General features: G+C 40.1%; 1 protein-coding gene across 1 annotated transcript in view; it reads right to left on the bottom strand.

Moving 5' to 3' along the window:
* Window positions 1-1,046: 1,046 nt before the first annotated feature.
* The window catches only part of NR4A3 (nuclear receptor subfamily 4 group A member 3), a 39,174-nt gene continuing 26,990 nt past the window's right edge, over window positions 1,047-13,230 (bottom strand). Inside the window, exon 8 of the mRNA XM_067053874.2 lies at window positions 1,047-4,305. Coding sequence (XP_066909975.1) covers window positions 4,058-4,305 — 248 coding nt within the window. The 3' untranslated portion in view covers window positions 1,047-4,057. The remainder of the gene's footprint in view (window positions 4,306-13,230) is intronic.

The following is a 13,230-nucleotide window of genomic DNA, read 5'->3' as shown; positions in this document are numbered from 1 at the left end:
TGCACTTAAAAATGGTTATATTTATGTGTATTTTACCACAATTTTTTTAAAAAGTCAACAATCAGCTTCTTGTGTTATCTTTGGGCATTTAACTTATGGAAATTCACCTGCTGGCATATGCTTGAACTTCCTGCCTCCCTCCCCATTCAAACCAGACTTCTGCCCCTATAGTCCCCAGAGAAGGAGCTTAACCTTTTTTTTTTTCCCTTTTGGATAAGCACCTATGTTTGAATTCACATGCAAGATGATGCTCCATTATATGTCTCGTTCCTTTCTTACTAATCATATTTTATTGTTGAGGAAATGAAGTACCGCTGAGAAGCAGGAAGAAGGGTTTGGCTCCTAGACCACATAGCATTTAAATGTCACAGAAAATACTTTATGCATGAACTGATGAAGTAAATCATGAGAGCTCTACGTTTCTTGTTTTGAGCCATCAACGCCCACAAAAAACATTTGCACTAATGTTAAATATTTGCACTAATTCAGAATATATGATATTTGGGGTAGAGTTGAATAAAAGCTGCATTTGCATTGCCCACAGAGAGGGGTTTCTGAGAAATGCAGTAGTAATGGCTGTTCAGAAAAAGGGCAGAGAGTACTGATCCATCTTTGAGAATTCTACCCTTGATTCTTGTAAATTCCGGTTCACAAACAATTGATAGCCCATCACCTTGATACAGAAATAAATCCTTCATATCCCTAAAGAATACTTTTAGGCAACAAATTGTTAGCTCCATTTAAGTTATATACAGTTGAAAGAAAAACAGTTTCATATACTGCGAGTTTGTATCTCCTCAAAGCACCCAATAGTGCTCTGCCCGCAGGACATAGTCAATAAATGGTTATTGAATTCAGAATGTCCTTCTTCCCAATCAGTGAGGTTTAATATATTTCCAATTCAGAATGCCCATTAATTTTTCAGCATTAGTAAGCCTTTTAAAAAATCCATTTGGGGATGTGTTTAAGAGATCACAGCAAATACTATTATATAAATGATTCAGAGAATACTGTTCAAGGAAGCACGCTTATTCAACACACCAGTAGCCATTGATAAAATGTAATTTAATTTAATCATTTAAATTTACATTGTTAATGTACAAGAGCATTTCCTTCAAACCACAGGTTAACACACACTAAAGAGCAATGCTGTTAGAGGAGCAGAGAAACTTTGGGAAACTCTGCTGTCTGAAATGAAAGCAAGGCACTCTCCATTGACAGCTGGTGGATTCCTGATTTCCGCCCGCAGAAGGCATGTTCCTACTAAGAGAGCTCTCCCGCAAAGGAAGAATCACCTGCTTGAATTCTTGCTGTCCTCTTCTGAGCTAGTCTGGTCATCCACTCTGCATAAACTCGTGTGTCAACATTAAGACCAAAAAAGAGAGTTGAATTGACAGATGACTTGGGAGGCTCTCATAGTTGTCGTAACTATGGAAGACAGAAGAACACTGGCTATAATCTTTATTTTCAGCACTAGCGTCTAGACCTATAACTAAAAACTTTCATTCCTTCCAAACAATCGATAGCACGGCTAAAAAGTCTTTTCCTTAAATCTGATGGGTGTGAAAATAACAAGTAACAGCATTTCTCTAGGGCTCTGGTTTTTTCTTTTCGTTGTTTTTCCTTACAGACATGACAAAAAAACAAGTATTAACTTTCCAATACTAATGGTGCACAAAAGGGTTATGTATGCACAGTATTTCTAATTTATTCAAATTCAATTTGAATTTGGTCTGAAGCTACGTTGTATGAAATGTTAGCTTTTCTGATATTTAATAATGTTTATTATGTTTGCATATAAGCTCAAAAAATTAATGCCAAAGTACCACTTTACTCATGGTTGTTGTCAGGTAAAATGTAAATACGAATAGTTATTTTTAAAAGCCTGTTTTCCTATAGATGCAGTAAGTTGAATAAAAGACTATGGAAAGGAGAACGAGGTCCTAGTTTTGATCCTGTTACTAGCGGTTTGATCTTGGGTAACTCTTTACCGTTTGCTGGGCCCCAGTTTTCTCCTCTATGAATTTCAGAAGGATAGACTAGTTGACCAGTCAGGCCCCTTCTAGGTCGAACATTCCCAAATCCTAACATTCCACATCCTATTATCTTGATATAAAAATAATAATCTTTCACAAAAGCTCATACAAACATAGTACATGATCGAATATCAGAACGACTCTTGGAAAAAAAAAAGATATATGATTTGTTATCTGGGTTATCCTTTGCAGCAATTAGGCAATTCATTTGGCATTTGTTTGATTGTATAATTTAATGACAATATAAACAGCATAGTTTTGTTATTTTTCCTTTAAAAACACTAAAGCAAAAATGACTCAAAGCTAACAAAAACTACTGTGACATCAGTGTGACATTCAAAGTTTGTTTCTTAGCAAAATGGCCAAAGATATTTTGATTTGATACAGAGTATATAATATAAAGACTTTTAGACCTAAAAATCTTCAAACATTATTCGAATTTAGCAAAACATAAGCAAAATTTTAATATCAAAGTGCTAAACAGTACTGCCTTAAAAGTCACTGCAAATGAACCATAAACTAACTGCATGGAAAGTAACATTTATTGTACAAATGGTTAAGAAAAAGACACATTATAAATATAGATATGTAACCTGTTATATTTATAGATATATTTGCTTATTTAATTTCTAATTGGTGTATCCAAGTCACTGTGAACACGCCCATTTAAGTACTCTGTAACTCAGCTTCCAGGAGCTGGTGGTCTTGCAATAAATACAGGCAAAGCTATTACAATATAACGTGCATACAAATGTTTATACAAATAAGGACACTATGCAACAAATTACCTCATAATAATATGGCATTAACAGTATAAACATACAAAAGGAGAACGAACACGGAATGTTGAAACGCAGCCCACTAATCCTTTCTAGTACTCACATTCATACTATTTTTTTTAATAAGACTTGCTTGCTCTCCAAAATTGTCTCTTTAACCAATAACAAAAATTAAATTATATATATTTTTAAAAACTTATTATCCCTGGTGCTTACCCTGTATGATCCAGTTCCTACTTATTTGCACGTTCTCCTCTGGGGGCCAAACACTTGAGACTCACTGAACGTTCGTGGGGCTTCTGAACGAATGTGTTAGGCAGTTGCTATAACTGAAGCAAGTTTAGGGAACTCTCACTGGATTGACAGAACACAACTAAAACAGCGGTATGCAATCCATCTTATAAGCTGAGCCCCGTTCAGGACAGCTGGGAGTCAAAGCAGAGATCCGGATCTACCAAGAAAGGCCTAAAATCTTGGATGGACCATACCTCGGAAGAGCTCTACAGGGTAGGTGGACAAAGCCTCTGCTGGCAAAATTCGCATGTGTCATTTGCTAACACGACTGCCTCCTTTTTATTTCCATATAAAATAAAGGAGAGTTCATAGACAAGACTTAGTAAGACAGCACTTTAAAAATTGCACTTGTATATGGACGCGAGCAACCGTTATCATTTTGCTATGTCTGATTTATAGGTAATCCTCCATCTTTTACTATTTGTTAAAATAAAAAAGGAATAAAGAAATTAAGAAGAGGGAATTTCTGCCTTGTTTGCACCACATACGTACCCTTGATACAGGAAGTGTATGCTAAAGGGATCCATCTCAAGACCATCCCACCCTGGCGAACAACCCTTGGCTGTTCTTGTTTTTAAATACAAAGCAACTATAATTGTATCCCCCAGAAAGAATTTTCAAACAGTTATATTATCCATTTTTTTTTTTTCCTGCTGGGATAGCATCGTCCAAAAGTGCTCTGTTAGCAATTTCTTAGAAAACCCTCATGAACTATACCCACCTCCCACCCCAACCCCAAAGCCTAAATATAAAACACAACCCCAACACAATACTCTGCAAGTTTTCTGGCTTTAGCTTGTAAGGAAAAGTGCCAGAAAAAAAAAAAAAAAGTCTTTCTTTTCTACAGGAGCTGCTTTTTCTCTTAAGGAAGGACAGAAAATGGTAGGTGTCCAGACCCATCCCTCTGCTGCTTAGCAAGCAGGTGCTAGCAGATGAGGCTGCTCCTGCTCAGAAAGGCAGGGTGTCCAGGAAGAGCTTGTCGATGATGGAAGGTGGAGACACCAAGTCTTCCAGCTTCAGGTAGAAGATGCGCTGGAGGCCCAGGGTGCATATCTTCCGCAGTTCTACCAGGGCGCGCAGGACCTTGGGCTCCGTGGGCTCCAAAGCCTGCCCCTTGCTCTGGTGGTCTTTTAAGCTGCTTGTGATCTTGTTGCATAGCTCCTCCACTCTCTTTGGTTCTTTTAACCCATGTCGTTCTGTGGAGGGATAGAAAAGGGCAAGTTTAGGAGGCAGTTACATCTTAAGAAATTTCGAATCCCTAATGGAGGCCTGTGTCCTGTTCTGTCGGTTGAGATGGCGTTTTACAATCAAAGTGTCCTCCCTCTTAGTAGTAGTTGATGGCCTTTGGTATTAAATAGCACCAGGGTTTGAATCCTAGTCTGTCACTTACTCACCGTGTGCCCCTGAGTAAGTCTCTTCACTTCTGAGCCCCAATTTCCTTATAAAATGAAAATAATTATTGTACCCAATTCAAGGTTTCTGGGAGGACCAACTTTGGTGAGTAAGGCAGATAAGCACACAGCTCCTGGCCCATAGCCACTCTGAATGGATGACGACAGGATGGTTATTATTTGGCCCATGTCACCCTACGGAGGTCTTACAAAAGCCCTGTCAGGAAGCAACTCCTTTTGAGAATGACACAAAAACACAACCGGGCAAATGAATTAATGTTTCCATCTTGACAGACTCACTTCTTGGGAGAGGCTGTAAGTTCCATTTGCTAATGCAAGGGCTGCCCTGCAAGACCCAATACAAAGCGCACTCCTGTGTTTTCATGCTAACCAGCATTGTGAAGAATCCAGCTTTTCTTTTCCTTGTTTTTTTACCCCCTTGAAACACCTATTGACCTACACCAGGCACCCTGTACAAAACTCACATGTCCTTCTGCTGTGGAGATGGAACAGTCACAGAGAAGGGAGGAAGCCAAGAAGGAGGCGGTGCAGGGACGTTATGATGTACCGAGACATCAACACCAGTATCTTATATTTTATAAAACAACACATGAAATGATCCCCTGGTTAAATACTATGATTTCTTATTTTATGTATAAGGTTAAGTGATTTTCCCAAAGTCACACAGCTGTTAAAAGCTGGGATTTGAACCCAGGCTTCTGAGGCTGATTCTGTCCTCTTGCTTCAGAGTGATGTGGCATCTTCCTGTAATGAGAAAGGAGCCTGACATCTAGTATAAATCACTTTGCTCTCTCTTAGCATGGAGATATCAGAGTTTCTTTCCCGAGGGAAGAGCTTGGCCCCAGTTATCTCAAAGTTTTCATCTCTCAGCATATTTACATGTAAAATAGTAATTCTTGACAGATGGAAGACATCCATCCAATGGGAAATCCAATATTAGTTTCTAATTTTTCCCACATTAATTTTTTTAGTTGGGAATATTTTTGCTGGAAAAGTTATTTCCTTAAAGCAAAAGTCATCAGAAAAACAAAGCAACTATCCAGACATTTTCTTTCTTCTCTTTCCCTAAATAAAAGGAGGCCCAGGGAACAGGAGATCTACATTCTTTCTTGGCTAGTTGTATATGACTTGGAGGAGTCGCTCCCTTTCTAGGGCCCATCTTAAAAGGAGGAGGTTGGATTTAATAACCTCTAAGGGCCTTTCTAGCTTTGATGTGTTATAATTATGTTAAAGTCCCAACCACGAAAACCGTCCGCAGCATCTCAGTGGATTGTAACTTGCAGGCATCCCATCTCAACGCAGCATCTTGTAAAGAAGAGGGCACTGGACTTTCAGTCACACAGACCCAGCTTCCAGTTGTGGTTCTGTCACTTACTAGCCATGTAACCTAATCTCTCTAAGGCTCAATGTCCTCCGAGGAAAATGGGGACTACGGGGTGGTAGAAACACAAGTCTTCATTGCATTCTTCTTCACTCCTTTCTGTGCATCTTAAATATTACACAATAAATGAAAAGAAAAAGTGCGATTATAATAAAACCCACCTCCGTGGGTTATGGTGAGGCTCAGTTAAGATGATGCTACATGGAAGCATTCTGCCAACCGAAGAGCGCTACACGCATGGTACAGTCAGCACCTAAGACAGCGCCCGACACACGGCAAATGAATGGCAACTGGAAAGCTCCAACAAAAGGGAAAAGCCCCCTAACACCCAAGCTTTGCAGCGCACGATTTTGCTTTCCCCAGGAAACTATCAGCTAATCAGCCCAGGTGCAAACCTGTCCTCTAGGGTTTATCTTTACTAAAATGTCTGGATAGTTGCTTGTTTCAGTCTCCGAAGAAGAACCGAAGAGTGAACTTTAAGAGAAATCCTGCCTGCAATGGTGTGCTGCCTAAAGTTTTATTTTCCCCCCAAAAGCAGAAAAGCAGACTGCAAATTTGGCAGTAAATTGCAAGAGATATAAAATGTTCATAGCCCCTGACCAAGTAATCCCACTCTTAGGAATTTATCTGAAGAAAAAATTCAAGAGAAGAATGAACTGTATGCATGAAGACATGTAGGGTAGCATTATCTACTACAAAAAGGATAAAGGAGGGAAGAACAGGAGAGCTGTTAAGTAAAAACTGGTACATGCATACAATAGAAGATTCTGTCGACATTAAAGAGGATAAATGCTAAAGCTATGAAGCAACATGGAAAAATACATAATATCACATTAAATAAAGAATAGAATGTAAAATAGTATCTAAGCTGTGATTACATCTATGCAAAAATTATTTCTGCACATAGAGAAGGATGAAAGGAAACGGAAAAGTGAAAATATTTATGAGATTGTCAGATAACTCTCTTCCTATCTTTTACAATTTCCAGGTTAATGCTATTTGTATAATAAACAAACAATGTTAACATAGAAAAAACTGGGATTTGGTCCTTTGTGAAGACGCCCAGTGGCTGTAACATGATCCAGCAGTCATCTTGTGGATTGTAAATTCTAGTAAATTCTATTAATACTGAGACATATCAAACTAGGTTCATAACCCAGGGAGAGATGCTTTTCTCAGAATAAAATACCAATCCACTGATTTAAGCATTCCCTTCCTTTCAGTGCTCCATGTCTTGTATTATATTCAAGATCCCATATTCATTGTCAGGATAAAGAAACTGAGCAACGTGCTGGCTGGATTTCGGGAGGGGGTTGATAACGGAATCTTGTAACCAGACTTTCTCATGGCCAAACTCACAGAAGGTGCCTCCGAGTTCTCCCTGCTCCCCAACCAGTTGTGACTGCTCAATAACTATGGCAACCATTATTTATTCAGTGAATTCAAGTGGAGATCGATACCTCCTGCCAGCTGGATCAACCCTAGGCCTGGAATTCCTTGAGGAATTCAGAGACACTCCTGTTAGAAGCCAAAGGCACCTTCTTTGTTGTTTTCAACAGCTGCTGGATTTGTGGCTTCTTTACTTTTTCAAAAGGGCTGAGATAAAATTCAGTCTCCATGCAAACTACTGCCAGCAGCCAGCTAGATTTTCAAATCACTAGGGAGTCACTAAGTATCAGGGGCCTTCCTAGCAATTTGAAATTCCTTAAAACCCTAATCACTGACATTTTAGTTTAAGGGAGCCCCTTTCTTCTTGTAGCTTGGTCAACATGGCTGCAGAGCCGATATACAGAGAGTTCATAAATTCTGGGGGAAATCAGACATGTGGATTTTCCTCCTTCCTAGAGAATTATACACAGATTTTAGTTTAAGATCTTTGTCCACCATGAAACAAAACAAACTTCTCAGTATTTCTTGCATTTTGATCTCCATCATTTTTATACAATACTTCAGTATTTTAACTCGGCTTGACGTATTCAAAACTTTAAAATACAACTTATAGAAATGGTTAAGTAATGAATTTATGTGTCATAACCATAATATATATGAATTAGAAAAAACCTGAGTCATTTAGTTCAAACTCCCACCTAAGCCAAGAATCTCTACTACAAGATACTACAGAGAGAGTGCCCGGTACCAGCTGGACTGGGGTTCACTATTTCACTCTGATAATAAAAATATATTTAATAGCACTTTATGTTATACTCTTTTACTTAGATTATTTTATCACACCCTTACAATAACCCTGTGAATTAGGCAGGATAAAGACTTTATTTAATAGATAAGAAGGTTAAGTCTCAGAGAGTTAAGCGACTTGCCCACGGTCAAAATTAACAAGTGGTGAATTTCCTTCACTCCCAGTCCAAAGATATTTCTATGATACCAGGCTGCCCTGAACATTATGTTAGAATGTTCCTCCTCATCCTGAGAGGAACTCAGCCTTTCTGTAACTCCCTCCTACTTTCTGTGTACCTAATCTGCTAATTGGTTAATTACTTCTTTCAGCAAATATTTATTGAGTACCTGTTCCCATGCCAAGCAACGTTATAGCCACTGGAGGTGGAGCAGTGAACAAAACAGACAACAGTCACACTCCTAACCTGTGTGGTGTGAGTATCTAAAGATACTGTCAGATTCTTGCGCACTTTAGCTACCCATGCCATAGACACAGTGCATGTCCCTGGGGGCATGGACTGTAGTTGCTCACCATTGTATCTCTGGCACCAAGCCTATTACATAGGAGACACACAATAAATATCTGTTAAATGAATATGTAAATGGAGGATTGAGGACCTCTAAAATATGATTAAATGAATACTAACTGTGTAGGTTGCTCAGAACAGATATACAAGTTGCGAGTTATTAAGAAGCTAACAACAGAAAGAATTTTACAAACTCTAAAACCCATCACATCAGAAGCTTTGGAGCCAGATTTCCTGGATGTAAAGTCTCGCTCTACTGCTTATTAGCTGGGTGACTTTGGGCCTCTTTCCACATTTGTAAAATAGGGCTAATAATGGTATCTGCCTCATGGGTTGCTGTGAGAATTAAATGAATTAATACATGTGAAGTATTTGGAACAATGCCTAGAATATAGAAGGTACTTAATAAATATTAGCAAGTATCCTCTAGGTCCCAAACTCAACTCATTAACTTTCCCTTCAAACCAGCCACTTCTCTGAGTTGGTCTGTTAATGATTCCACAATCCTCGCCATCACTCTCATAACCATCTCTAACAAGTCCTTCCCCCAGCCCACCATATTTAATCCATTTCAAGAACTTTGGTTATCATCTCTGTGATGCTCCTTGCCTCTATCTCCTCTCAATCTCACTGCCTCTGGACCGCGTCTTCAATATCTGTTACCTAGACTGTTTTAATAGCTTTTGACTGGTCTCTCTGCTTCCCATCTCTGCTGCAATCCATCCCAAGTACTTCCAAATCTATTTACTAAACAAGATTAAACAAAATAACACAAGTAGAGCCCTTGGCACAGTGCCTGGTACTAAGTATTTAAAAATGGTAGCTGTTATTAATTTCATGGTGTCCTAATTACCAATGGATTCCTTTGTCCCTTGATACTCAAATGTGGTCCCTGGACCAACAGCATCAACATCACCTAGAAGTTTGTTAGAAATGCAGAATCTCAGGTCCTGCCTGAGACCTACCTCATTAGAATGTGAAATTGAACAAGATGCCCGATGATCGGCATACTCATGAAAGCTGGAGAAGCTCCGCTCTAGTCAATCCCTATAAGACGCTTGAGCCGGTCTACACCTACTGTTCATCGAGTCTCTGCTTGTAAAACTCACTCTCCAAGGCAGGAACTCCCTTCCCACACTGATTATTACGATTTCAAATACTTCTATTAGAAAGTTTTTTTCATATTGAGCTAAATTTTGCCTTCCTACATTTCCCAGTTCTCCCTCTTAGGCCCATACAAGAAACCCGAAATTCTCTTCCTCACGGCAAAGAGCAGGGGATGAGGAAAGGGGGTGATGGTAGCCAACAGGAGCCCCAATGAGGAAAAGCAATTCCTTTTCCTTTTGAGCAGGTCTTAGAGCGTAGGCCAACCCAGTGACAAAAATAATGCAGGTCCAGCCAAAGGGGAAGGAGAAGAGGGCTCCCCGGGGGAGACGTGTGTGTAACTCAAACACCAACAAACAGGACTGCCTGCCATCAGCTCCACTTCTTTCTCTGAGATGTCATCTCGCTGCTACTTCTCATGTCATATAAGACATTCTTTACTGATGGGCAGTGCCAGAGACACTGAGCCCACGCCCATCAGGAGCTACAAGTTGGTCAGCAGCCTGTGCGGAGGCTGTCATAGTGCTTTTCAGTCTGTCTGTCTTTGATTTATTAGAGTAGGTGTCTGTCTCCCTAGCAAGACCACAAACTCTTTGACGGTCAGGGATTGTATGCCTGGCATATAGCAGATGCTCAATAAATTTTACTGAATGAATCTGAATTGAAATAAGGCAGTTCACAGGAATTCGGACGATTTTCTAATAACAAAGTGGTGGGCTAAAAATAGTTAATTCAGATTTTCCTAATTTGGGAGACTTTCTGATATTTACAATTAACCCATTCATTCAACCAATAATTGCCATGTGCCAGACACTTTTAAATGCTAAAGTAATTATAAAGATGAATAAGACTCTCCCTGTGCTTAAGAAACCCAGTCTAGTTGGAAACAAAGACACAAAGAAATCACTTAATATGATGAGTATATGCAATTGTATGAATGCATGAACATTTTTATGAGTTTTTAGAGAGGAGAACAGCTAGCTCTTCCAGGAAGTAAGACATATAATATTTGGGATAATAATAATGAAGGTTTATCTAATATTTTTTTCTCTGCAAAGTACACATTAGCTCATTCACTCTTTACAAGAAACCTGCAAGTAGACATCATCATCCCTGTGAAAAATGAGAAAACTGAGATTCAGAGAGCATAAGGAACTTGCTGAAGATTGCATAGCTAGGAAAAGTCAGAGTGAAGACCTGAACTCAGATCTCCAACTTCCAAATCTTATAACAACCGCCGCCCCCCAACCCCCATGCCTTTTCAAAGAAGTATATTGCCCTGCCAGGTTTTATACTTATATTTCCTTGCAATGTAGCTGATCGCTATATATGATACAAAACAGGGTAACCAGGTAACCATTTAGAGAGACGAAGGGAGCTCTAGGAAGACAGGTGGTGGATGGTGTGGCAGGATCAGCCACCTGCCTGGTCCTGCTACATCACTGTTTCATTGCTTTCTGCCCTGGGTCTGCCTTCCTTCCTTCCTCCTCCTCAGTCTTAGAATTCATGCTCCCATAAGATCAGGAAAAGGACCACAGGTGGAAGAGAAAGGAGTCACCTTCTCACCTTACAGAAAACCTGAGTAGGCAAAAGAAAGCCACGCGAAACATTCTTTTAAGGTAGTGAGTGATCCGCAAAATGTCATTTGGGCACTCGAGAGTCCCTCCACCATCTGATCCAAAACCTTTCCAATCTTATTTACCTTTTTACCATGTGGGAAATGTATTTTACTCTGAGATTAGGTCATAACACCAGGCCATAAGACAAATATCACATAGAATAAGTTTTTTCCCTGAAAATCCTTCGAATTTCCCCAAAGTCCGGGACATGATCTAAGGATCCACCACCAGAAGCAGAGAGGCCATGACCCACAGTGGATTCCTGTCTTCTCTCTCATGCTCACTCCAGAACAGTCATTGAGTGTAACAGCCTGCACACTCTTTTAATTTTTCTCTTCTTTTTCTTGAGATTATATGTGTGATTTAACACATGTATAGTGCAACTCCACGGGACCTGCTTTTCCCTAGAAAGCACTGACGTGTTCCACTGCCATGCCCTTGCTATGCTGTTTCCTTGATCTGGAATGTCCTTCCTTTGTATCTTCTCATGTCTAGATGCCACCTCCTTGGGAAGCCATTCATGACCAGCACCTCCATTTTTCTTTACCCCAAAAATGCTAGCAGTAATCTGGACTTCCCCTGCACTGAATCTATCCCTTTTAAGCACCTGAGTGCTAACCACCACACGTCGAGTTCATTACATCATTATCATATATGACCTCCTCAGAGATTATATACTTTCTGACAGCAGAATTCACACATGCTCATCTTTGCATTAGGGACTGCCACTGTGCGTGACATAGAGTAGGCCCTCAATATTTACTGAATGAACGGATACTTACAAAATGGTAATTCCACACTAACTTTCTATTTGGGGGTTTCTTATTTATTAAACATAATTAACTGCTGCTAGATATCATGGGTAATCCATCAGAAGCAAAGCATTTCCATTACTCCTGAGTCAAGGATGTGGCACTGACAAAAGGGAATAGTTAGGGCAGATGAACTGGGGACTCAACATTCGACAACCACAACTGTGGGGAAGTCCCTTTGACTGTAGGAAAGGAGAGAGATCTGAAAGAAACCATTTCCTGCCCTACCTCTCTACCTAGTTTTTCATGAGGGCACATAGAGAGAGCTAGAGGAAGAAGAAAAAAAAGAATTAGAGAACAAGGCATGTTTGTGCAAACCACCAATACTGTCCAGATTCTTACTAATTTTCCTGGAAGCAAGACTGGCTAAACTTCTAAGACCTCATTTCCTTTGCATGAGGTTTAGGAGCAGACAACTTGGGGATGAATTTTCTGCTGCCAATGGCCCAACTGATATTCCACAATCACTTTGTATGATCACTGGAGCTTACTCAGAAGTCAAGATTTCATGAGAGCATATTCAAATGAGAAGTAATATCCACAGCAATGGATGCTGCTGTTTCCCAGGCATCGCCTTTTCTGCCGTTTCCTGATGCTTTCGCACATTTCAAATCCCCTCCCAAAAGCAAATCACAAAGAGAGTACTGTGGGGTCCAGAAATGAGAGATGAGGGGCTTATGGGTTAGAACCACGACGCCTATAACAACCTGCTCTGCACAGGCTGGCAGGACTGGAGGCAGGAACTGAAACAACCCCATAAAGGAGCTGGCCCATTACAAGTGTTCCTAAGGGCAGCTTAATTCCTTAATCTCATTGTCCTTCTTTGAGCCTCTCTCTCAAGCATCCAAGGAGATATTCACCAAACATACTGCCTTCTAAAGCCACCACCTGTTTCCTCATGCCGCTGAGTTTGATTTTGGACTACCTAGGGTTACCAAGGGGAAGGGGCAGGCATGTGCCTAATTTGAGGGTGTCCCTGTCACCATCCCTTCAGGATGGAATGTAGGTGGATTCAGTGCCAAATCTGAATCCAGTTTGGCTACATGACAAACTTAATTTTCTGTAATCCTCACTGCCGCCTCCAGAATAGA

The sequence above is a fragment of the Equus caballus genome, chromosome 25 (assembly GCF_041296265.1).
Source record: "Equus caballus isolate H_3958 breed thoroughbred chromosome 25, TB-T2T, whole genome shotgun sequence".
Lineage (NCBI taxonomy): Eukaryota > Metazoa > Chordata > Mammalia > Perissodactyla > Equidae > Equus > Equus caballus.
Note: the sequence above shows the minus strand (reverse complement) of the source record. Positions and strands in the feature narration are given on the sequence as shown.